At 38.7% G+C, this 26,982-nt stretch overlaps 1 protein-coding gene across 1 annotated transcript in view; it reads left to right on the forward strand.

Annotated features, from left to right (window-relative positions):
* LOC108710167 (elongation of very long chain fatty acids protein 6) overlaps positions 1-16,621 on the forward strand; it is a 76,120-nt gene extending 59,499 nt beyond the window's left edge. The window contains exons 2-4 of the mRNA XM_018251326.2: positions 3,248-3,379; positions 9,179-9,330; positions 14,386-16,621. Coding sequence (XP_018106815.1) covers positions 3,248-3,379; positions 9,179-9,330; positions 14,386-14,810 — 709 coding nt within the window. The 3' untranslated portion in view covers positions 14,811-16,621. The remainder of the gene's footprint in view (positions 1-3,247; positions 3,380-9,178; positions 9,331-14,385) is intronic.
* Positions 16,622-26,982: the final 10,361 nt, after the last annotated feature.

A 26,982-nucleotide genomic window follows, 5' to 3' on the forward strand; every position in this document is an offset into this window, starting at 1 on the left:
TTCATGTAAGTTACCTGGACAACTGCTTTCCTAATTAAATCAAAAACCAAGATGGCAATTTCTTACAATGTGACTTGTGCTTTAATAAACTTCAGTTACTCTTTAGGGCAGAGACACACGCTCAGATTCGGGGAGATTAGTCGCCCAGCGACAAATCTCCTCTTCTTCATGGCGACTAATCTCCCCGAACTGCCGCCCACCTGATAGAATTTAAATCAGCAGAGGGATGGCAATTGGTGCACTTCGTTTTCCGATGTCGTCCGAAGTTGCCTCACGAGGAAACTTCGGCCACTTCGGAAAACGAATCGATCCGAGTGCCATCCCAACGGCAATTTAGATTCTAGCTGGCGGAAGGCAGAAGAGGAGATTTATCGCAGAGCCCATCGGTAGAACAATGGTAAGGTAACCAAATAATATATATCACATATAACAACATTTCAGGGTAGAATGATGAATTCTGACGAAGAGTGCACTTTCTATGTTTTTTTTTCTATGTTTTTAATTATATATGGTGTACTATGCTTTATGGTTTGGTCCCTAAGAAAATTGGGAGCTACTGGAGCATCTTCAGAGGCACAGATCATCTGTACTAAGGGCTACAGAAAATGGGTTTTGTGTGGTATTGTTTTATTATTACAGAGAAAAGGGAAATACAGGTCATTTTTTAAAAACTTGGATTATTTGGATAAAAACGGGTCTATGGGAGACGGCCTTCCTGTAATTTAGACCTTTCTGGAGAACGGGTTTCCAGATAATGTTTCCCATACCTGTATCGTGAAAAGGTTTTTTCCCTTTGATTGATCTCTTTAAATGTTAAGCTTTTACTTAGCATTTACACTGTGTTACATGCAGTCTTGTGCAGTGTGTGCCGGACACTTTTGGTATCGCTATATTGGCAGTAAACACATGTACGTATAACTTTTTACAGCACTATTAGAATAAGCAGCAGGCTACTTTTTAGAATGTAGACAGAGGGAGGACAAATGTTACAAAAGAAAAAAACATGTGGTGCACAGCGATTGAAGGGCAACCCATAAGCACAGTATCTAGGTGCTGGTGAGATGGTACCTATATGATAGGACTGTAGATTCTGTATTCTGCATGCCGGCACAGGAGGATTAAGCCTCTGTATCTGCCAAATCAGTGTCCTAACATAGCAGGCAATGGAGATTATAAATATTGTGATAATTGGCCAGTGTTTTTCAAACTGTGAAAACAAGCTAACTTGTGAGACTAGAGAACTCTTTAGGCCCCTTATTTTCCCAAAGTTGTATTACTATGGGCATGAATGAGACTATGGACATGAATAGTAGCTGCAATGATAGCTTTGGTGTCTACTGTTATGCTCTAAGGTGGCATTTATTGGTCAGCTCGGTCCCCTAAGTCCTTTTTGAGTTAATGATGTAGTAGATCATCACCAAGGATTGATAATGTGTACACACAAAATATAGGAGTATATGTTCTCAGAAAGACTTTTCCAATTGCTTTTCCATGTAGACTCTCATCAAGCTAGTTATCCTGAGCCTTCTGAAAACTATACAGACACACAGCAACCGGAAGTCCATTTTTTTCATGTGGTTTTCTTTTTCTTTATGTTTTAACTAAAGATGTAGAAGCAGCAGCTGAATGTTAGTGTGTGACTGCCAGCAATACTGACACCCACTGAAGTCTGTCATGGGGTGATGGTAGTTGTAGTTTACTGTAGCCTTGCAGTAAAGTTTGTTGCAGATTGTCAATATAATAGGACCATGCAAATTTTTGTTTGCCCAGGGTCGTTCCACTATACTACATTACTTTGGCCAAGGTATTTCTATAGAATGACCAAGACTATCCAGTGCTAATATGCGGTTAGTATGTAGACTTTCTTATGTTATCATTGCATTAGAAATAGTTAAGAAGAAATACAGTGGCTAAAGTAGAGAAGTAGACTTTGCAAAGACTTGTCCGTATGGCCATCTTTGGAAAATCAGAATAATTACTGTGAAAAAACTTTCAGATAATAAACAGTTGTGCCATATGCAACCATTTAGTCGAACAGATGGCTGCCCTCTTTTTCGGGAAGCTCCATTTGCCCTGCACACATCAGTGTCACAGATGTTTTTTTCTTTATCTTTTCATACATAGAACTGATATATCTGGTCATTACATTGCGAATTTAGTTTTTACTATTTGGTATTTTCTTAATTTCTTTTGTATTTCTTTAACAAAGGGTGCCCTTTGGACTTCACAAAATATAAAAGCCGAAATCACCTGTACAGAAATGTATGTAATGTATTGTTGTTAATAGATCACAAAACTCTAACGTCTCTGAAAAGCTAACTTTTGTGTTTGTAGGGGCCATACACCCATTTTATTCTGATGGTGTCCCTGTGAAATAGTCTGCCTTGATATCAATGCTGTGAAATTCTGGACTGATTTAGGGGCTTTGAGGAATGGATTCCAACTTCTCTGTAGCCCCAGTATTCACCCTTATTAAGTTCAATAAGAGTCAGAGCTGCTTTCAGTTCTTGTACTGGTGATTGTTCCAGGTATCATTTATGAATTAAAAATGAGCCATAGGATTGTTTTTTTTCTTGTTAAGTCTTTCTTGTTAAGTCTTGAATAAATCTATATAGTAACTCTACAAGAGCTAATCAGGTAATACTAATAGTTTTGCTTACATCACAGAATGCGACCAAAGAGTAGACAATTGAAAAGGGAACTAGAATACAGAAGAAAAATGAGTGCATTGTAAAGGTACAGGGTAGAGAAGAGCAATGCACCAAAAATTGGAATAGGAAACCACATGCTTTCAGCAATGCCACTTCAGTGAACAGGTCACTATGCCTAGTATTCATTTTATGTCTTCTGAAAGCAGATTTGAAAAGAATTGGATCATAATCTTCATTTTTCTGAACACAACTCCTATTTTCTGCTCTGCATTGTCGACTTTGCACAGGTCTTTTCATAAATCAAGTATTGAAACACTTAAAATGTGCAATTGCCTTATCCCCAAGTGCCTAATCAGCTGGATTCCAAACCGCGCCAACAAATGCACCCTACAGATACTTACAATTCAGCCTCTTGGCAGCTTGGCATGTGGGTTGACTTTACATTTACATACTAGTAGAATGAACAGAGCTTGCATTTTGTATTCTATCTTTTAAGCCTGTATGTACAATTTTTTCACCAGATTGACATACGTTTTCATTGGTGTAATTGTTTTGTTTTTGATCACATTTTTTTTATTTTTTTTTTCCTTTACTAGGAAGAAGTCCTTCCTTTATTCCGCTTTATATGCAGCCTTTATATTTGGTGGACGGCACCTAATGAAGCAACGAGAGAAATTTGAGTTAAGAAAGCCCCTCATGCTGTGGTCGCTTAGCCTTGCAGTTTTCAGGTAATCTTATCTTTCTCATGTCAACAGGAAACAAAAAGAAAAATTAAAAAATAGTTCACAGACGACAAAGTGTCAAAAAAGCAAATAATATGCTATACATGTTTTTGTGACAGATCTGCATTTTATATTTTAACTGGTAGAATGGAGTTTTTAAACTAGCAGGATTAATTATTTAGTGTAGTTGGTAGGGATGCACCAAATCCACTATTTTGGATTTGGCTGAACCTCTGAAACCTTTTTAAAAGATTTGGCCCAAATACCGAACTAAATCCTAATTTCCATATGCAAATCAGGGATGGGAAGGAAAAAAGAGAATTGCATGCTCAGCACGCAGTTATAAAGTCTCTTAATTCCTTGTTTTGTGATGAAAAGTCAAGTCATTTTGAGGATTTGGGTTGGCCAGGCACAAGGATACGACCAAATCCTTCTGAACAAGGCCGAATACAAAATGGAATCCTGGATTTGATGCATCCCTAGTAGTTAGAAGGTGCTTAAACATACTCCTAGATGACAATCAATATGGTGGCTCTGCATTTAAAAGGTAATTAAAAACCCACCAAGAATTAGGGTAGAATCCGTAGTGATTACTGTACAAGCCAAGAGATATGGTTTGTCGTCTGTAGATCATCATATTTCATCTCTTGGTTGATCCATTATTGTCTTCTAGGTGTCTAACATTAAACCACAATGTTTGATGATTTGGTTATTCGATCTAAAAAAATTTGATCTAACAGATATATGTTACATTAATGCTTGAGCTACCACTAAGACAAATAATAGTTTAGTGCCACCTAGGGGCAGTTACTTTTTTATTCTGTTAGATGATAAATCCTTTCCCCCATTCATACCCTTCCATGTGTCTCGCTCTCTCCTCCTTGTTAGCAGCCAGTGAACAGTGTTTTGTAATTTTGTGTCAAGGACTTCCAGAATGTGGTACCATGGGTTACCAAAGTATGAGAATGAATAGGTGGCCATTCTGCACAAACCAAATAAGACCTTTCCAAAAATGAATACAAAATGCAGACACTCAGGGAGGTATGTGGCCCTATTAAGTCTCCCACAAGGCAGTAATTTAATTTTATGGCTTTGATTCTAGCTACCATTCAGAACAATTTTCTACATTTCATCTCAGATCCTTTCTATAACCTATTATTTGGATTTCAACAAAAGGAAGCAACTTCTAGTGCAATTTTCCATAGTGTGCCAGTATATACTTTGCCATTACCATTTTGGGGTGAACCCTTTAGTACCTTTTTTTGTAATTTCAAAATATAAGAATCAAACAGGCAGAATTTAACAAACTGCAAGTGTTATTTTATTAGCCATGTGGGTACACCCACTTCCAGGGCCACCAGCAGTGGGGCACAGGGGGTACTGTTGTACCGACCTAAAGGGGGGCTGGGCTGTGCTGAACTTTTTGAAATAACCTGACCCCCTTGATAGCGCAGAAGAGCCAAAGCCGCGGAAAGACCCGAAGCCACAAAAGGAGCCGAAGTTAAAGCCCTGAGTTCAGTTCTACTGAACACCCATGTGTTTTTATTTTAATAAACCCCTGTCACCAATATTTCTTTTTAACTTGTAAAGGGGGGGACTTGGTGCCAATGTTTTTGGGAAAAAAAATTAAGGGGGGCCCTGGCACCAACGTTTTTTTAAAAAAAAACTTTTTAATGGGAGGCCCTGGTGCCAATGATTTAAAAAAAATAAAAAAACTTTTATGGGGGGGGGGGGGGGCTGGTGCCCCTAAGGGGGCTCTGACCATCAATGGCTTTTTATTATTATGTGTGTAAATACTGCTTTAAAGTTGTTTTATATTTTGAAATTGGTCAATTTTGTGGTGGTGCACAGACACCTAAATCTACAGCCATAAGAATTTGGAAGGAACCACGACTGAACCATAACTTACCTTTTTTGTAACTATGCATGGGAGCTCTTGATATACTGGACACCTACTGGTTCTGGTTTCTTAGACATTCTGTTGGGCAAAATAAATGAGATTCTTGTAGCGATACAATTGTGAGGCAGAATGAGAATATGAAAATGCAATACAGCAAGTATGATGCAAATGATTCTTTTTGCTATGGAATGCAGTTCTGAGCTGGCTAGACACTAGTCACATCTACATTTTATTATCTGCCAGGTCTGCTAAATTCAAGGATTTTCTCCTGAAAGTAAAGGGTTTTTTTATATACTGCATGTGTCTGTGTGTGGCAGTGCATTTGTGGAGTATATTACTATATTTCCAATCCCAAGTATGGATTTAGTTTTATGTTATTTATTGGCAGTGTGTCAGCAGAGCAATAATATTACATTGCTGACATACTGTATTGATCAGACTGTGCTGACTGCTGTTGTGTCTGCTCTATTAGTAGTCTGAACTCAATATAATATGGTTGTTTGGCCCCGTGCCACCATTTTTGTAGTTAATATCATTCCAAATGTTTTCTGAGTTGAGCTGCAGTTATTTATATAAATTTTTTTACCCTAAGAACTTAGTTGGACACTGAAATTGTGAACCCGTCTCAAAGAGAGGGGGATTTATGCAGCCTGTCTTCTACTTAAATTGCTTTTATTGATAAATAAGAAATGATTATTCAGACCCTCTCCTATTCATATTCCAGTCTCAGTTGCTAGGGTAATTTGGGCCCTAGCCACCAGATGCTTGCTGAAATTGCAAACAACTAAATAATTCAAAAACCACAAAAAATAAAAGGTGAAGACCAATTGCAAATTGTCACAGAATATCACTCTTTACATCACACTAAAAGTTATTTTAACATGAGCAACCGCTTTTAAATAGGAATTACCTGTGTATATGTATTTCACAGAGGTAGTGTTGCCATCTGGCCGGTATTACAAATTTACCAGTAATGTAGCTGCCGGTAAATTTGTAATGCACCTAACAAAAGCCCGTGGCCTGCCCCCAGCCTGGTCAAAACTAACCTTTTTCCTGCCAGCTTCTTGCCAAATGCGCACCGTGGCTCCGACACCTTTGCCTTCACGACCCGCCCAGCCAATCACGCAAGTGGCTCCACCCCTTTATCATCGCGACCCACCCCCTTTGCTGTCAGAACCCGCCCTTTTATTCCCGGACCCTCCACCGGCCGGTGGAGATTTTTTTAAAAGGTGGTAACCCTACACAGAGCCAGTTAAATTAACGCTCCCTGAGACATGGAGACTAAATGGACCGACTAGACCATAATTTTATAGATCATTGATACCAGATGGGAATCAATAAAAGTTCCAGAGCAAACTGCAACAATCTATAACTGGGTAACTCCCCCACCCCATAATATAACGTAATATGATTGTATTAGGACAGGGGTGTCCAAACTACGGCCCGCGGGCCAACTGCGGCCCACAATCTATTTTTAATTGACCCGCAGCAAATTCCAAAAATATAGCAGAATATGGCCCCCACAGTGACAGGCTCTGTTTCAAGACTTCCTGCCCATGGTAAATTGGCACCCATGAAGCGTCCCGTGAGCTGTTATTAAGATTTAAAGCAAAGAGTGGTAACTTACAGTACTCTGAGACTGAGATGCCGAGAAAAACCCCCTTCCCCTGCACTTTGTACTGAGTGTGTGGAGCAGTGAAACAAACCTTTATGCAGCCTCGCTGTCTCCTGTACTTACCTAACAATCAGCTCTGGGCTGGCAGGCTGCAAACAGCCACAATAGCCAGCTATGAGGTGGCTCAACTCATTGCCCAGCATGGGAAGGCTTTTTCAGATGGTGAATTCATAAACTAGATGAGGCAATACATACTTCACCTCGAGTGAGTGGCCCGGCTGTTTGTGTATTTTATCGCATATGGCCCATGGTGAAAAAAGTTTGGACAACCCTGTATTTGGAGCAGACCTACTAAATTACAAACATTGCCAACATGCATTCCATCCTCTGTGCTTTGTAGTTAATGGTACAAACCTTTCTACACCAACTTTACTTATCCTAGATATATTCAAAGTTTATTTGTGTTTTGTAGATACAGTCATATGACACTCTCAACTCAGATAGTGCTTATGCACAGGGGTATATATAACTGCCCCCCATACACGTTTGGCTCTTGCTACTGTGGGTACAATATTGCGGTATTCAGTAGTAAGACTTTACATTTGCATTGTTAAATGTAATCACCTTTGTTAATTTTCATGTATCTTTGTAGCTTGTAGCTTTGTAAATTTAAGCCTCCAAATGGGAAATTATTGGTGGGTAATATGTGAATAAGTCTGTAGTGTCACATGAAAGAAGTAACAAGGAGTAAAAGGTAATTTGGTAAAAAGACTGGAGATGAGTGCACTCCTTTTAAAAGGGAAAATATTAAAAAAAAAAAAAACTGTATAGGACCTGTTATCCAAAATGCTCCAGACCTAGGATTTACCAGATAATGGGTCTTTCCATAACTTCAATCTCCATACCTTACATTAGGGATGCACCAAATCCAGGATTCGTCCTTTTTCAGCAGGATTAAGATTCGGCCGAATCCTTCTGCCTGGCCAAACCGAATCCTAATTTGCATATGCAAATTAGGGTTCGGGGAGGGAAATCGCGTGACTTTTTGTCACAAAACAAGGAAGTAAAAATGTTTTCCCCTTCCCTCTCCTAATTTGCATATGCAAATTAGGATTTGGTTCAGTATTGGGCCGAATCTTTCGCGAAGGATTCGGGGATTCGTCCGAATCCAAAATATTGGATTCAGTGCATCCTACCTTACATAGTAACATAGTAAGTTAGGTTGAGACACACATACATCAAGTTTATTATTACAGAGAAAAGGGAATTATTTGATTAAATTGGAGTCGATTGCATATGGCCTTCCAGTAATTCTTAGCTTTCTGGATAACAGGTTTTCGGTCAATGGATTCCATACTTGAACTTTAATACTACTCATAGAATATAGTCCTGCTTATGGTATAGACTTGTAAGATTTACAAGTGCCACATTTTGTTCATGAACAAGTATGACATGGGGTTATTATAAATATCATGGGGTAATTACAAATGCCAGCAACCTCATTTTTCATCTGAACTATTTAATTGTTTAGCTAGATTATCAGTCATCAAAATTCATGTTAATGTTTTTTATAGGGGTGAATCCTAGCCTTTTTTTCAGCTGGATTTGGTCTATACTAAGTGCCTGTCCAAACCAATTCTGAACCCTTAAAATGACATGACTTTAGATCATGTGATTGCGTAAATTGCTGGGTTGGGGTTGCATACCTCCCAACTGTCCCTTTTTCGGAGGGACAGTCCCTCTTTTGACAGCTCAACCTGCAGTCCCTCATTTGTACTGGAAAGTCCCTCTTTTCTCTGCACTGAACAGCCAGAAAAAGAAACAAAGTTTCTCACTTAATTGGCTTTTAGCAGAGAGCACAGAACAGCTAACAGGTGCAAACAAGATACTTTGTAACAATTTTGAGACACAAAAACACAGTTTAGATAAGGAGAAATATTTTCAAACTTTCATAACCTGCCAAATTTTGTAAAACGAACATGGTAATTAGGGGGTGTGGCCACAGAAAGCGTGTGGTCAAAAAATTGCTGTGCTACGTGCGGAAAAAGATTTTTTGTCCCTCTTTTTACTTTCAAAATGTTGGGAGGTATGGGGTTGCATGTTTCACATTTTCCCCCTTGAATTATGCAAATTTGCCTATGCAAATTTAAATTCAGGATTCAGGTGAATCCTTGTGGATAATTCAGTGCATCTTTGTTTTTTTAATATGTTGTACAATTAGTTGATTAGATTTCGATCTGCAGAAATCAGTCATTTTAATGTAAATTTCTTGTTTTCCTTTGTTTAAAAGTATTTTCGGTGCTGTTCGGACTGGCGCTTATATGCTGTACATATTGATGACCAAAGGCCTGAAGCAATCAGTATGTGACCAGAGCTTCTATTATGGACCAGTAAGCAAATTCTGGGCGTATGCATTTGTGCTGAGCAAAGCTCCAGAACTGGGTAAGTTGCCAACATTACATCCCACATGTGCTCAAGGCTATTTGCTCTGCTAACAAAAAATACAGAAAGGAGAATGTGGCATTATAGGCTAGAATTACCTGGCAAGGACCTTCCAAATTAAACTCTCTGGATGCAGTGGAGGAGGATATGTGGTGTTTTGAAGCCATGACATTGAGCATGTTAAATGCACAGTGTCTACTCCCATTCTATTGCCCTTAATGGGAGAATGTAGAAAGGTGAAAAATATACAATAATATACAGAAAATACTTTTTCACAATGAAAAGAATTCATTTTTATTCCATTATTCTCACTAAATTATTATATACATTATGTTAATTAAAAAAAACAGCAACTTTATTTGGTCCAAAATTCTGCAGAGATGAAAGCAATTGATCTTTCTATCATATAGTTAGAATCTCAGACAGAAAGCATGACATGAACTATTGCTTTATGTGGGAAAGGAAAGAAACATTATTGTTTAATCAGTATTATTGGTGCCCAAGGCAATACTACTTGGCCTGGTGCCCTGCCTGTCTGTCACCTCTTCCCCAAACAAATGGTTCACAACAACCCCCCCCCCCCCCCCCATTGCTCACAATCCACCACTCCAGTCGCTCACTCCTCCAGCCTCTTCTTCCTCCTGCTCACCCCGCCCCAACCACTGCTTGGCCTCATTCTTCACTCCTTTCCAATTTCACCCATCTACCTGAGGCACGTGCCCTTGGTGCCTATCCCTAGGCCTGGTGCTAAGTTTAATTAAAGTTCCCCCTGCAAACACAACAGGGACTATAAGACCACTGATGGTAAATTCTCCACCAGCAGTGAAACTACTGCTGTCACCTCTCAGTCACATCAATGGAAAATGTTACACAGTGCTTTTACTGTCACCTCTCAGTCCAATAGTGTTCTAGTGAGTTTTTTAGCTTAAATATGTCAGTACAGGTATGGGACCTGTTATCCAAAATGCTTGGGACCTGGGGCTTTCTGGATAACGGATCTTTACGTTATTTGGCTCTCCATACTTTTAAGTCTACTAAAAAATCATGTTAGCATTAAATAAACCCAATAGGCTGGTTTTGCTTCCAATAATGATTAATTATATCTTAGTTTGGATCAAGTACAAGCTACTGTTTTATTATTACAGAGTAAAAAGGGAAGCATTTTTTTAAAATTTGGATAAAATGGAGTCTGTGGTAGATGACCTTTCCATAATTCCGAGCTTTCTGGATAGCGGGTTTCCGGATAACGGATCCCATACCTGTACCAATGCTGTCACGTTTTCTTCTTAAAGGAACATCAAAAAATGAAAGTATTTTAACGTAATGAAAATATCATGTACTGCTCCCCTGATAGTAAAACTGATCTACTATAGTTGATATTAACAAGCTGCAGTGTAAATTGAAAAAGGCTATATGACATAGGTACACAGCATCTTATTTATATAAACAATAGTAGAGTTTCTGAAGCAAACACACCAGTTTACCAGTGCAGGGCAACACTGCATTATATTTTTATTACTTTAAAACGTTTAAACATTTTTTTGATATTACTGTTCCTTTAAGTAAATAGAAGATATCAGTGGCATGTTTATCCGTTTTGGAGTTTTATATCATGCGTGTTTACACTACAGATCAGAGAGTTGACTGGAAGTAGTGCCGGCACTTTTCATGTGGGTGCCACAAATTCTATGTTTCTAAAAAAAAAAACCTTGACTTGATGGAAAATATTCATGTCATTCATGGTTTATATTTTCTAATATCAATTGCTATAGGCACTGGTTGGGAAATGCCTTAAAACTGTGTTTGTGTGTCAAGGTCATTGCTGGTTTCAACCCACCAGAGAATACTATAATCTATTCTATTACATCAAAACAAAAGATCCAGGGCTGAGACATGGTTAGAACAGAATCTTTCTGTGTACAACCCCCTTTAGCAGGTTCTGCCAATCAGTAGCCATTTGTTACTTTATGTACATGAAGCTGCATATCAAGAACATTTAAAGGTTATGTTATTCCTGTCCTAATGCTCATTAGCCATAGTCTGTTCCTTCTAAGCTGTAAATGACTTACGGTAATCCCTGGTAAACCTAGCACTGACTGCTATCTCTCTTGGCTCCCCTCTCCCCAGCACCATTCTATAATCAGGTCAGCTTTTAGTGATGTACATTCATGTGCACTACAGGACACACAAACATTATCCTTAAATGTGACCTGACTATTTTACCTTTCGGTATAACATCTTATAATGTTTCATACACCTACAATTGCCTACATATTGGAAGGTACACTGCAGCTGGTATTAGTTCCTCCAGTACCTTCTGTTTTCACTGTGCCAGAGATGTACTGGGAGTTGCCAGAATAGAACCAGGATTAGGTGCATCCCTAGTTTAATCAAAACAATGTAACCCATGCTAGTGAATATTGTATGAGAATTAAGTCCCCCATATTCGTTTTTAACTTGATGTTAGAAAATGTAAAGCTCTCTGCAAAAAAAATTACATGAATATCCATCAATTACCCTGAGTTTTGTTTAACCTTTAAACGCTGTGAAATGTAGCATCTACAGTGCACACATGAAAAGAGCAAAGTGCCAGTGCCGTGAAGTCTTATATTATAATAACTTTCCCATATGCTCTTTGACCTTTAAAGGTGGCACGCATTTTAACATTTTGCAACTATTTGGCTTTTAGTGGTTTGTTGTAAAATGTCATACGTTATAATTGGAGGAATACATAGTGTATGTATATAGCCTGGCATTCCACACAGCCATTGGCTGCCCATAAATAAAGCACAAGCAGCAATATTTTTATCTCCTGGTCCTCTGCTGTGTGGAGAAGTTAAAGCGGACCTGTCACCCATCTGCATAATAGAAGTCATTTTCGAATTAAACATGAAATCTAAATTCTTTTTTCATTAAAGTGTTTATAACTGTTGCAAACTCATTTAAAAATCACATTCCCCCCATTCTCTTCACCATTTAATTGTGTAGTCAGGGCATGGGGATGGACATCAGGTCCCCCATTCTGGTGCACAAACAAGATTCTGATCAAGGCTTGCTTTTTTTTGTGGCCACAAAATGACTCTTGCCTGCTTGCTATAATTATGAATTCCCAGACTGAAGGAAACAAGATTCAAATAATTTATACAGTGTAATTAAAGTTAATTTTGCTTGGCTAACATGATAAAATAGAATATTTTTTTTGGGTTACGAGTCCCCTTTAAAGCCACGTAGGTTAATGAACAACAGTATGTTCTTGGGGTTGCCTTATTTTCTAATAGTATATAACAGTACAGCTATGGGACCTTTTATCCAGAATGGTGTTTTCAAGATAAGGTCTCTTTCCGTTATTTGGATCCCAATATCGTAAAATCTTAAGCTTAAATTAAACCCAATAAGATTGTTTTGTCTCCAATAAGGATTAGTTATATCTTAGTTGGGATTAAGTACTAGGTTCTGCTTTCCTATAAACTAGGGGGTTATTTATTAAAATCTGATTTTTTTTCCAACTTTTTACTAAAAAAAAGCCTGACAAAACTAAAATCATTGAAAAAACACTATAAAAACAGTTTGGGGAAACAAAATTCAAAAAATGTGCGTTTTTATGAAAAAAAAACGTTTTTTTCCGGTTTTATGCCAAAACAATCAAAATTTTCATCAAATCGAATGAAATCCCTGAATTTTTGGGATTTTTGGCTGAAACTCAGCGCAGACCATATCTACAAATTTGAAATGGGACCTTTGCCATTGACTTGTACAGGACCCCGACAGCTTGGAGATAGAGTATTTTCGGACCCTCGGGGTATAACAAATCATGAAAAATTTTAGGTTTTTTTTTTCCTCTAAAAATTTGTGCTTTCTAGTGAAAAAAAACCTAGAATTTTTGGATATTTTTTTTCCACTTCGGACCTCCTAGGAGTTCCTTTTTAAAAATGTGAATTATAGAATTAAAATTAAGTCTTTATGGGAGATGGCCTTCCCGTAATTTGGAATTTTCTAGATAACAGGTTTCCAGATCCTATACCTGTAGTATAACTCTGTGAGTATTCCGCCTGTATCAGTCAGCTGTTTTACAGAAGCTTTAGGCTATTTCAGAGGGGCAGCTCTACCATCAACCTCAAACTAGTTCTGGTTACACAGATTGTCTGTCCCTGATCCCAGTACTGATCAACTCGTAACACTCATTTATAAACTGACTTCCATTACTATCCAGTCTGTAATTCCATGCACTAGTGAGGTGAGTGTCAGGAAAAACTCAACCCCCACCCGACCCTAACCCACAAAACCTTAACAATGGCAATGTTGCCAGGTCTGGATTTACATACAGCAACTTTCTTTTTCTCCTCTCCACTTCTGCATGCAAAAAAAATGCAGAGGTAAAATAAAATATAGTTAAATATATATATATATATATATATATATATATATATATATATATATATAATAAAAGAAGAGAAAAGATTGCTGGGAAAGAGATAGAGAAGTTTTAAACAGAGAAAGTAGGTGGGGCATCAGAGAGGGTTATAGAGAAAAGGAGAGAAGAAGAAAACAGGAGAAACAAAAAGAGAAAATGAAGGTATTAAACAGCAGCAGATTAAGGAATAGTAAGAGAATGATATATATGAAATAATCTTGGGTAATATAGAATATGATGGGGTTGTGCTATGTTATGAGACACAATACACAGAAAAGGTGCTGTGTTTGCAGAATCTGAATTGTCAGCCTAGAAAAGTCATATGCGCAATTTTCGCTTTGGGGTCCCTACAGGTCACATACTTAGGTAAAACTATGCACACTGGGCATTAAACTGTGCATTAGAAGGAAATACCAAAATGGAAATACCAAAATGTTTTTGCTTTAAAGTGGGTGAAACAAGAAAGTACATGGGAGCAGAGGAGTGTACTTCCCCCAAGTGGAGGTCAACTGTCAGATCATAGCAGGTTTCGGGTCAAGCCCCACCACATCACTACCATCCACCTTCTCGAACTTTTCTACACTATATGCAACTTCATAATAATTGACTGAATAGCTAACAAATAATGTCTCCTTTTTTTTCAGGGGATACAATTTTCATTATCCTTAGAAAACAGAAGCTCATCTTCCTTCACTGGTACCACCATATAACAGTATTGCTGTATTCCTGGTATTCGTATAAGGACATGGTTGCAGGAGGTGGCTGGTTTATGACCATTAACTACGCAGTGCATGCCGTCATGTATTCTTACTATGCTCTCCGGGCCGCTGGCTTTAGAGTGTCACGGAAGTTTGCCATGTTAATCACGTTGTCACAGATCACTCAAATGATCATTGGCTGCGTGGTGAATTATCTGGTCTTTTCCTGGATGCAGCAAGGACAGTGCCCGTCTCATGTGCAAAACATTGTATGGTCTTCTATTATGTATCTTAGCTATTTTGTGCTTTTCTGCCACTTCTTCTTTGAAGCCTACATCACCAAAACCAGGAAAGCTTCTAAGGCTGACTAAACACGGACTCCGATGCCAAGTCACAGCTCAGGGTCATCAAATGTTAAAAAAAAAATACAAAAATAAAAGAAGGTTAGAATTGAGCAACTGTTCGGAGGCATAAAGAAAACCATATCGCGAGCACTTAGACTGAGACCTCTTAAAGACCGAGAAAACAGATTGATTTAGTAAATGAGATTACTATTAATATGTGACATTGTGTTACATAGTATGTCAAGGGAACTAAATGTAAGGATGGACTGTGTTGTTAGATCTTTGGGAAAGCCTCACCTCTGGTGTGTTCCTACGTCCCCTAAACTACTGACACGACTCAAGAGCAGTCAGATCTAACACTTTGCAGTATTTGATTTGATGGGGTTAAAACACGTTGTGTGTCACGGACAAGAAGAAATGTACATTGAAAAACAGCCTCAAGGTTGCTTTCCCGTGAGATGTGCATCTGTAGGTTTGGTTACTATCAATATGCAAATCAAACCAGTTAGCCAAGGTGTTCACTACAGTATTACCACAAGACTCTTGTTGTTCTACATATCTGTTCTATCTTTTATACAATGTCCAGCTGCAATTGAGTTCCTACCAGGTATGGACAAAACAAAATGGAAAGCCTCATCAGTTGTTAAGGATCTGCCTTCAAGCCGAACTAAAGGTTGCACGTAAAGTTAAAATAGCAAATGGAGTGTTTCACTACAACTGACATGGAAAAGCCCAGTGTATATCTATACATCTATATATATTATTATATAAATCTTAAAGCTAATGTTTTCTATTTTTGTGAACCGTTTCCTTATCGGATAACTACTGCAGGGCTGTTTGTGTGTGTGTGTCTAAGGGTAACACTGTGCTTTTATTTGTATTTGCTTCGGAAGCAGTACAATTCCAATTAAAGTGCCCTCTTCTGGTACAAGTCAACAGTACAATTCACCATGCTACAATTTCATGCCACTTTTTCTCAAAGACAAAAAATCGGATATGGAACGCGTTTTTTGTGTAATTAGTTTACACCACAATCGTCCGATTTCCAGCCATCTGTACTTTTCTATGTCCATGGACTTTTAAAAGCGAGCGCAAGGCTTAAGCAAAGAGTACCATAACCAGGTTTGAATTTTAGATCTCAAGTCGTTGCAAGCCATATTCTTCAAAAAGACCGTAATGTGTATTGTCTGTATAACCAACTGAAAAGAAGCCAAATACAGTGTATACAAATTCCTAGTATTTCAAGGAAGCACTTAATGTAACTCGATGTTAAATGTTTTAATGTAGTTTAAATTGTATTAGTTAGATTAATATATTAGCAGAGTAGAAGAGAGGTATTCTAACAGGGACAGTCAGAGTGCGGCTCTCCAACTGTTACTAAACGCCAACACCCATGATCCTCAGCCAGCCTTGGGAGTTGCTTAAGGACCACGGCTTTCCTGCATCTGTGTTAGTGGCTGCCATTGTTTGTAAAAATACAGTAAGCATACTGTAAATCCGAAATATGTAGGAAACACGCAGTCATCATCTTAGAGCCCTGTGGTTGGTAGAAGCACATTTTCTGGCTACTAAAAAAAAAAAAAAAGTCTTTAATTTGTGGAGAAGTTTCCACGAAAGGGATTATTTTTTAGCTTTAATGGTGCTGCAATTCATGCTGCTTTTTAAATATTTAGTTTCCTAGTAGAGGCGAGCGAGACTGGTTCAAGTCTCCGTAATAGTTAAAACAAATAGGAGAGATGTCATGTAATGATGCATTTTGTCTGATCGGTTATTCAGAGGCAGAAATGAAATACATGCAGAACAACTGTAACAAACAATAAAGTTTACACTTCTGTTAACTTGGTGAAACAACTGATTTATTCTTTAAGGGCCATCATATGGACCAAGTTGGGGTGCTACTGGAGGGGTCAGGAAGTGAAGATATCAGCAGATACATGGTTTCAACATATTTCCCAACTTTACTCATTGCCTAGGGGGCATTTCATTATTTATTTAGGGGAAAAGCTGTGGATTGCAATATTTCATTACAGTTTAGTTGTCATAAAATTAACTCCACATACAGTCTGGTTATTAAGATGGTAATATTGGTTTGCCACAATACTATATACAGTCAACTCCCAGACAAAGGATTTTAGCTTACAGAGAATTATAAAATTGTGCTTCCATGTGAACTGTACCAAAGGTAAAGAACATGGTAACTCTGAAGAGCTGTTCAGCACTGTGCCCTTGTCAGTACTCTCCCCATAGAGAAGAGTGGGATCACTGCCAAAGGCACACCTGTACGAGCCCCAAAATTCACCACATAATAGAAAAGACATCTGATTTCACAATATCCCTTTAAGGTGAGCATAAAGTTTCTTTCCCACTAGCTTTTTCAGCTTTTGAGCAAACTTTCGATCCCTAGCAACCAGCAAGGTACATTCCTTTAGAAGCATTGAAGCATACACAACCATATACTGAGCGACTGATATTACATAGACACTGCACAAAATCTGAAACTAAACTTGGGCATGAATTCAGAACTGACCCTCTGTAATCCGCACTTTCAAGAGTATTTACATCCATGTATAACAAGTACAACATTTCCTGATTCAGGGGATATCACTTCTGATGGACTAGGACAAAATATTAAGGTTTGAGCTAGTAAATGTAAGTGCTGGTATTCTTTCTTAGGAACAAATCATCCATTGATGTTGAATTCAGAATTCAGGGCAAGAGCTACATAACTTGTAGACTTGAAGATTTTTTATTCCCAACATATATAAAGGCAAACAAACCCCACAGACTGCAGCTTACTTAGTTTTTTTTGCAGATCAAAATTAGATTTTCTTTAATAGGCAAAAGTTTATTTTGGGATTTATTAATAAAACTATAACATTTTAATTTGTAGACAGGTTTGCTTGTACTTCCCCTATCACTATGTATATGAGCTCAAGTGTTTATATTCTGATGGGCCTACAAATGTTTGTTACTGGGGGAACCCAGGAACGTCATGTTATACATACCCTTGTTCCATAGACTTATCCAGCAGGAGCCAAACTTCATGTCATGATCTTTTTACCCTTAGCTGTCCATAAGCCAGAAGAGATCACCAAACCAGGGGATATTTACCTAATTAATTATTTAATTAAGGTATATTTTCTTTCAATGGACAAAAAGAACAGCCTGCTATATATTCTTATACCATATGACAACAAAAGCTAAGAGGAAAGTCCTATTCACTGAGGGGTTAGTGAAAAGTTAGGAACTCCCACAATAAATATGTTCAGTGTCAGACTTCTGTACTGTAACATACCAGGGGCCCACCACTCTGTGTGCCATCTTCCACTGCACTACTCTCCCCAGCAAACAACATCCATTGCTGAATATCGTCCCCCCACCAACAACATGCCCAGGACAGCAGGGCCTACTGGGGTTTTTTTTCTAGTACCTCATAGGGCTAGTCCGACCCTAGCTAGGTTTGTTCTGGGGGCTGGGGCTCCTGCACTGGCCTGGGAAGCTTGAATCATAGCACCATGGTGCCATCTAATGGCAGTGGCCTATGGGGACATTTGTCGCCGGCGATTATTTATGGGCAACATCTCCTGAAAACTTTGTCTCCATTAGAAATAATTGAAATCGCTGGCGGTAAAAGGAACATATCACGAAGAACACTGACCGATGTAAATGCCCGGTTTGGGCACTGAGCTCTAAAACTTTAGGAATAAGGCTGGCACTCAAACAAATAGGCCAAGTAAAATTGTATTTATTTTACATTTTATGTATTTATTTGAATAATCAAGAATCAAGAGGGCACAAAAGGTGTAAGGCTTTCTGGGTCAGGGCACACAATCAGATTTGGGGAGATTAGTCGCCCGGCTACAAATCTCTTCTTTGGGGGCGACTAATCTCCCCGAACTGCCTCCCGCCGGCTAGAATGTAAATTGTCAGCGGGATGGCACTCGGAGCACTTCGTTTCCAAAGAGATTTACATTCTAGCCGGCAGGAGGTAGTTCTGGGAGATTAGTCACCCCGAAGACGAGATTTGTCGCCGAGTGACTAATCTCCCTGAATCTGAGCGTGTGCCCTGACCCTAAATCATGCATGTCCAAAGTGCGGCCGAGGGGCAATTGCGGCCTGTTTTCAAACTTGCACTGGGCCTTCATCATGAAATGAATAATAATGAGGCCCCCCAGCACAGTGTGATCAGGAATCCCATAGCAGTAATATTAAGGCACATTAGTGAAATGATCTGCCACTTGGTCTATACTGCTGCCTGTGTGCTGAAGGTGTTGGCAATAGACACGTACTGGCACATAGAGACGTGCTGTTTTCACATACTTTTTTAGGGCTGAAGGTGTCAATAGAGGTACTGACGTGCCATTACTGTAAACTAAAGAATTATGTGAGAGCAGCGAGTCACTCCGTGCCAGTACGTGTCTATTACTAACACCTTCAGCACACAGGCAGCAGTATAGACCAAGTGGCAGATCATTTCACTAATGTGCCTTAATATTACTGTTAAGACTACTCGATTCCTGTAATTTAATGTTAATGGTTCAAAGAATGTCGGGCTGAATGGTCGGTCCTCACACATTTTCACCTCACCAAATCTGTCCCTCGTTGCAAAAAGTTTGGGCACCCCTGCCCTAAATAAAGGCGTATTTGTTAGTCCAAGCTTTTTTCTCTACATTCTGGTGTGTTCATTTAACAGAAGGACAACTGGGAAAGCAAGATAAGATGGCTCTGTGGTGCTGCAATTCAAACTTGGACTAGGGCAGCTTTCCTTAACAGGAGCACTGGCTCAGGGAATAAAAATGGCAATTCTGATATTTGCTCCCTCCCCAGTGAATAGGGCTTTTATTGTCCTTTAATTAGATTATTTGTGTATTATTCAGAGCAAAGCATAATAATAATAATAATAAAAAGGCACCTCCATTTTTCAGCATCTACATTGGATCTTGAACTATGAAAGTCCTGAAATAGCAAGCACACACTTTAACTTGTCTCCTGCACCCGACATACAAAAAACTATGAAGTCTTTTAAAACAGGTAGAAAGCCAAATAATAAAATAGTGAATCAGCATGTTAGCTGTATGGCTAGACTGATGTATAGATGCCTCTGTGCATTCAGTCAAGGTGACATCATGAATTCCTTCTCGATTCAGTGTTAGTACTTCAGAATGATAAATGTTCACTTTTAAAGTTATGCTGCTAAACGTAGGGCACACTGGGTAAATAGTTCATCATGTTCCCTATGTTTTGGCATGTTTAAGGTTTGTTTTAATGAAACTTTTATCTGTCTTCTCAATTTTCCTGCAATCTACCTGGTAAATGAAATTCCTGGTACCATAACACACTGGTATTGTTTATCCTCACCACCAACTAAGATCCATTAGAAGCTGGCCTTTCTATCAGTGACCAAAATACCCTTAATGCTTTGAGCTTAGCCAGCCTTGAATTAGTGAGACAATTTCTATGGAGAATGATTTCTTATTGTGTTATTCCCAAGTCTTCAAAGCTAACAATTTGTTTATATATATATATATATATATATATATATATATATATATATATATATATATATATATATATATAGCAGCATAAAGCCTTCTGAAAATAGAATTTATTTACTTGCCTTGTGCCATATACATAGCACTGCCTAAATACCAAAAATAAAAGTTAAACTCTCACATAAGGCATTATGGGCGGAGACATGCAAATCACTCCTTTTTGTCCCTTTGGCCAACTATGCATCCTATCTTGCACTGAGTTTGAATATATGGCTCTGAACCATTAGGCTGTATCTGTGCTGAAAAACAGTGGTTCTGGATGCATAGTTGGCCAAAGGGACATTAAGGAGTGATTTGCATGTCTCTGCCCATAATGCCTTATGTGAGAGTTTAACTTTTATTTTTGGAATTAAGGCAGTGCTATGTATATGGTAGTGATGTGCGGGCCGGCCCAATACCCACGGGTCGGCCAGGTTCGGGCCAAACTCGCAGTCCACCTTGCACTGCCGGCTTCTGGCTTCTTCTATCAGCACTGCACCTGCTAGCCCCGCCTCTTATGTGATGTCATCGGTGGGGCATTAGAAGAAGCCGGAAGTCGGGCGAGGGTGGAGGGAGGATGGGCTTTGGGTGGGTGTGGGTTGGAAAAACACAACCTGCACATCACTAGTATATGGCACAAAGCAAGTAAATACCTTCTATTTTCAGAAGGCTTTATGCTGCATGTCTAACCAGGCTAGGTTCTTTGCTTGTTTATATAGATAGATAGATAGATAGATAGATAGATAGATAGATAGATAGATAGATAGATAGATAGATAGATAGATAGATAGATAGATAGATAGATAGATAGATGATAGATAGATAGATAGATATATATATACCTCAACTCAATAATACAGAAATATGGCATGCCCAAAGGTAACATCCTTCCGCTTACATTCCCCCTGTTGAATGCCAGTATCCAATATGGCTACCACTGACATGAGATCTGGGCAGGCAGGGTGCATTGATATGGGGGACACTAAAACTACATAGCCTAAGGGCCCCCTAAAAAACCTGGCTGTCAAATGTAAGTTATTATGGAACATAACAGAGTGGGAAGAGCAAGATGCGGAACCTGAAGACAAGCAGGAGTTCAGTGACCTCTATGAAAGTGCCTTGTTCTTTTAAATGGTCTTTATCATTTAAAATAATAAGCGTTAAATGCTTTTTATTAGGAACATAGCTAGGCTGGGTTAACAAAGAATATTCAAATGATCACACAAAAGGCCAGATGTGTACAAAAAATTTGATTATAATCAGAGCAGCATATGAATGGAATTGGAACTGTTCTAATGTAAATTCCAGAACGTTAAAAGATAAAAAAAAGATGTATACATACTGCTAATCCTCTATTTTTAAAATAAAACGGTATATGGGTCATTTATTGTACAGCAAATTATAAACAGTCTGCCGTGCATCAGCCAACTGGCAAGATGTGTAAATTGTGTGTGAGGAGCGAGTAATCAATCACACACTGTGTCTGATAATGGAATCAGTGACAAATCACTGCTTGAAGAATGCGTCACTCCAGCAGCTATTAATGGATCAACTTATGCTCTTTATATTCAGGCTATCATTCAGGCTTCCAATTAACGCCTAGTGCTGAGAATGGTTAGCATGCCCTTAGCCTTTAACCAGCCAGCAACACCTTACTGTGGAAACTTCTTCTAAATAAAAGAAGCCAGCTGGTACATTCTTTAGACTAAATTAAACCTATGTCAAAACTTCATTTTTTCATTGTGAATTTATGTAATGGGAATATTAGGCATGAATTGCATGTTTATTTCCCTTTTCTTTGCCCAATGGAACCTTTTTGTTACAGGTATGGGACCTCTTATCCAGAATGCTTGGGACCTGGGGTTTTACAGATAAGGGATGTTTCCCTAATTTGGATCTCTATACCCTAAGTCTACTAAAAAAATATTTAAGCATTAAATAAACCCAATAGGAGTGTTCTGCCTCCATAAAGGGTTAATTATATCTTGGGGATCACGTATAGGTATGGGATCCATTATCTGGAAACCCGTTATCGAGAAAGCTCCAAATTACAGAAAGGCTGTCTCCCATAGACTCCATTATAATCAAATAATCCAATTTTTTAAAAATGATTTCTCTGTAATGATAAAACAGATATAATTAATCATTATTGGAAGGAAAACCAGCCTATTGGGTTTATTCAATGTTTACATGATTTTCTAGTAGACTTAAGGCATGAAGATCCAAATTACAGAAAGATCCATTATCCGGAAACCCCAGGTCCTGAGCATTCTGGATAAAAGGTCCCAGATCATGTATCATGTTTTATTATTACAGAGAAAAAGGAAATCATTTTTAAAAAAATGTTAATTATTTGATTAAAATGGAGCCTACGGGGAGGCGGCCTTACCGTAATGCGGAGGTTTCTGAATAGCCGGTTTCTGGATAACTGATCCCATACCTGTACTCATTTTGGTGCTCCAAAATAGCCCCTAAGACAGTTCATGGGTAGATTATGAGCTATATTGCAGACAACTGAGCTTTTTTAAAAACATAAAAACGCCATGTCTGGCCTTGCCCTAAAGGTGCTTCAATCTCTAGAACTTTTAAATGTGTTGGACAGACTGATCTTCACTGTTGCTCACTTTATACAGGTTCTCTGTAACGTTAAAGCCAAACAACCTGATTCCTGCTGGTGAGGCTTTTTCTGTCCAAAGTCTATAAAAGGAAAAAACATGACGTCTATGTATGAGAACAAGAAGCTTTTATTTTGGACCTGTAAGTTGCTTGGTACCTTAGGGGATTTCGTAAATTGCTATCAAATTGGTATGCAAGTGGAATAAAGGGAGAACAGAACTGCATAAATCCACAATAGTTATAGAATTAGAAACTAGAAAAATGGCCTATATTACATGTTAGAATATGAATAAATCAGATTAAAATATAGATGTTATCTTCCCAGTGAACTGCCCCATTAATAGTAACATAGTAAGTAAGGTTGAAAAAAGACACACGTCCATCAAGTTCAACCTTTTAGTTTTTATATGCCTAACTGCTAGTTCCAGAGGAACTGAAGCCTCTCCAATTTGCCTGGGGGAAAAATTCCTTCCTGACTACAAAATGGCAATCGGACATAGTACTATGAGCTATCTCCCATAACCCTGTATTCCCTCACTTGCTAAAAAGCCATACAACCCCTTCTTAAAGCTATCTAATGTATCAGCCTGTACAACTTATTCAGGGAGAGAATTCCACATCTTCACAGCTCTCACTGTAAAAAAAACCCTTCCGAATATTTAGTCAGAACCTCTTTTCTTCTAATCAGAATGGGTGACCTTGTGTCAGCTGGAAAGACCTACTGGTAAATAAAGCATTAGAGAGATTATTATATGATCCCCTTATATATTTATACATAGCGCCTCTTCTCCAGCATGAACATCCCCAATTTGGCCAGTCTTTCCTCATAGCTAAGATTTTCCATACCTTTCACCAGCTTAGTTGCCCTTCTCTGTACCCTCTCTAATACAATAATGTCCTGTTTGAGTGATGGAGACCAAAACTGTACGGCATATTCTAGATGGGGCCTTACAAGTGCTCTATACAGTGGAAGAATGACCGCTTCCTGCCATGAATCGTTGCCCATTTTAATACAGCTCAAGACCTTATTTGCCCTTGATGCTGCTGACTGGCATTGCTTGCTACAGCCAAGTTTATCAAAGTCATATAATGTCAGCCGATTTCATTAAAGCAAAACCACTAGTGGTGTAATTTGACTGTAATGTATCATTGATATGTATTAAGGATAGATAGGACCATAAATGGTAGGTAAGTACACAGAGTGCATTTAGGCCCCCACTGCTTCCTGTGTCTCTGGATCTCCTTGACAAACTTCTCTTTTCATGGTAATTATAGCTGGAGGCAGAGGAGATGAAGCTTCAGCAATTCTTACAGTAGGAGGGTACAGGGATAGTTATTTTTTATTGAACGGAGCAGGCCAAGCAGTGCAGTGTCATTCTGCAGGGGGGCAACTAGCTCAGCCAGACATCTGTTAGTCAAACACATCTTCCACCAGTCCCCCTTAGTTCAGATATCACTTTCCTGTAAATATTGTGCACCCATTCCCCCAAAATTGTGACAAAAGTTACTGCTAATCAAATCCCAGCTATGCGCTTAACCAGTATCTGACTGGGATGCCAGGGGCCCACCAGAAAACCTTTAGACCATGGGCCCACTTTCCAAACTATTATTCCTCCTCTCCTCCCTCATATCTGCTTACTATATTCTTCCATTATTAAGCTTTCCTGGTATCCCTGTGGGCCAGTCCGACACTGCCCTGAGCTATGGAATCACAGGAGAGGCTCACTCTTGCTTAGTAAAAAGTGTAATATTTCTTTTATATGTACTGTAGATATTACTGCAGGAAAATTTGCACAGACTGTCACCGTCTTCAGTCCTGCAATATAAAAATGTATATAAGTTAGTTTGCACTCAAATGAATAATATATATAAACATACACTGCATCATTTAGAAACTACAGCTTGCCCCAGGATAGACCTCCTGTTCTGGCATTTGTTCACCTCTCATTTATGCTCCGAACAAATTCTTTCAAGGGTAGAAATCAACTACAGATGCTATTCAGTGCAGTGATGTGCAGGTCGAGAAAATCTCAACCTGACCCGGACCCACTTCCTGTCACACTTTAATATAGTGCTTGGAAAGGGGTGGGTCTTCCTCTTTGGCTCCCCTAGAGGGACCTGAACCTTTAGTGTGGAAGTTGGTGAGCAGGGACCCTGTGAATGAGGCTAGTGAGTGGCAGGAATATATTGTTATAGACTCTCTAGGAGCGTAAGACAGTGAGGGAAGATAGAAAGAGCAGCTTTGTGCTCCATCAAGGAGGTGTAGCAGGGAGTAGCTTCCCAGGCTGTAAGATTTGCCTACGGTGAAGGGACACAGTGGATAGGGTGTCAGGCTTTAGGTTCTCCTCCCTGACCATTCCACTGGGTGTCCACCTGCTGTTATCTCTGAAGACTGTCCTAGACTTATGTTTATCTATTCTGCACTGTCTGTATGCACTGTAGTATCCTAGTATCCCTGTAGATCATTTGTCTCTGACAAATAAAATATTCTGTTATGTTTGCTTTGCAAAAACTTCCTGGCGCCCTCTTCTTTATTCAGTCTGTGCACAGTAGCCTGTGAGAGAGATGTAGTTGCACTACACAACGTTTTCCATTGATTCCACTTTGCGAAGGCCCAGCCTTAAGAGCATACTAACTGGTTGTTAACCCCGTTGGTCTAGAAGATAGCCCAACATCGTGTTACCAGTTGGAAAATGATTTGCATTTAAGCAACGTATGCCTTTAAGCAAACAAAATGTTCCTTTCCATGAATTTAGTATATCAATTGCGAACCTGGAAACTGTTTGCCAACCACATCCGTCAGTAAGATTGCGAATTTTATAGTTATGCAGTTTATGTAATAAAACTTCTTACTAAAAAAAAGTTATGTTTACTCCAAAATATTACACCACCTTCAAGCAAGCCTTAAAAGAGTGCTATGCACAGATAACAGTTACAAAGCAATGACAAATTAATGAAGAATATTGCAATGTAAAATGTAATTCTTATTTGTGCAGGAAAAGATTTTCTGTTTATGACTTTTATCATATTTTCCCCCTTATGTATTAAATGTAAAAAACATTCATGTAGAGCTAAAACATACAGTCTGCTGTCTAGTAGTACCAAATATAATCTCTCTGCATGTCGAATTTTAAAAAAAATATACCACGGAAGCAAATTTAGTATGTAGAGTTTTTAGCTGACAAGATCAAGCCCAACTAACTGCTAGTTGATCCAGAGGAAGGCAAAAAAAAACATTTGAAGCCTCTCCAATTTGCCTCAGAAGGGGAAAAATTCCTTCCTGACTCCAAAATGGCAATCGGACCAGTCCCATTAGAAACTTAGACAACATTACATTTAGGCCAAGTTACTCTGCTTTTGTACATAGCCATTAGGTGTCTATGGGCAGATCTGCCAGAAAATAGTTACACTGCTGTCTGCATGAAGCTGTTTGTGAATGATACCTAATGATAAAAACTATGACAATGGCTCCACCTAGTGACAATCAATTTAACTGCAATTAATAAATAATTGTTAATTGCAAAGTGCAGTTTTGGGATTTCAGAAGTACCTAGAGGTAGTGTTAGCTCCAGACAGGGTTCCCCTGTGTCATTAGGTATTAAGCTTCATTTCAAACAGGAGGCAGGACAAAGTAAGGGGCACCAAGCCCAACTATAAAGAAAGCAAGATGAACCTTTTTCACACAAATACCGTTATGAATGGGATTTTTTTTGATCAATGATTGGTGGCAAATATGCATGATAGCATACTCACTTGCAGTTGTAAACTACCTGTATTGTTGCTAGGTGCTTGGGGGACTAGTAATAATTATATCAATCAACAAAGTACTTTAAAGAATACTGATTCACTGATTCCAAGAGGAAATTTGAATGGCCATTTTATGCCCCTCTAATCTTGTCCTAATCCTTCCATATTAGCGAATAAATTAATTTGTCGCTCATTTGTCTCTAACTCTTTAACTCCTTCCATCACCAATACAAGTTATGCCATTAGACAATATATACAAAATAAATATTCCTTATCTTACGCAACATGGCAAAAGAAAAAATTCA

This window comes from Xenopus laevis, chromosome 1L, assembly GCF_017654675.1.
Source record: "Xenopus laevis strain J_2021 chromosome 1L, Xenopus_laevis_v10.1, whole genome shotgun sequence".
In the NCBI taxonomy this organism is placed as follows: Eukaryota; Metazoa; Chordata; class Amphibia; order Anura; family Pipidae; genus Xenopus; species Xenopus laevis.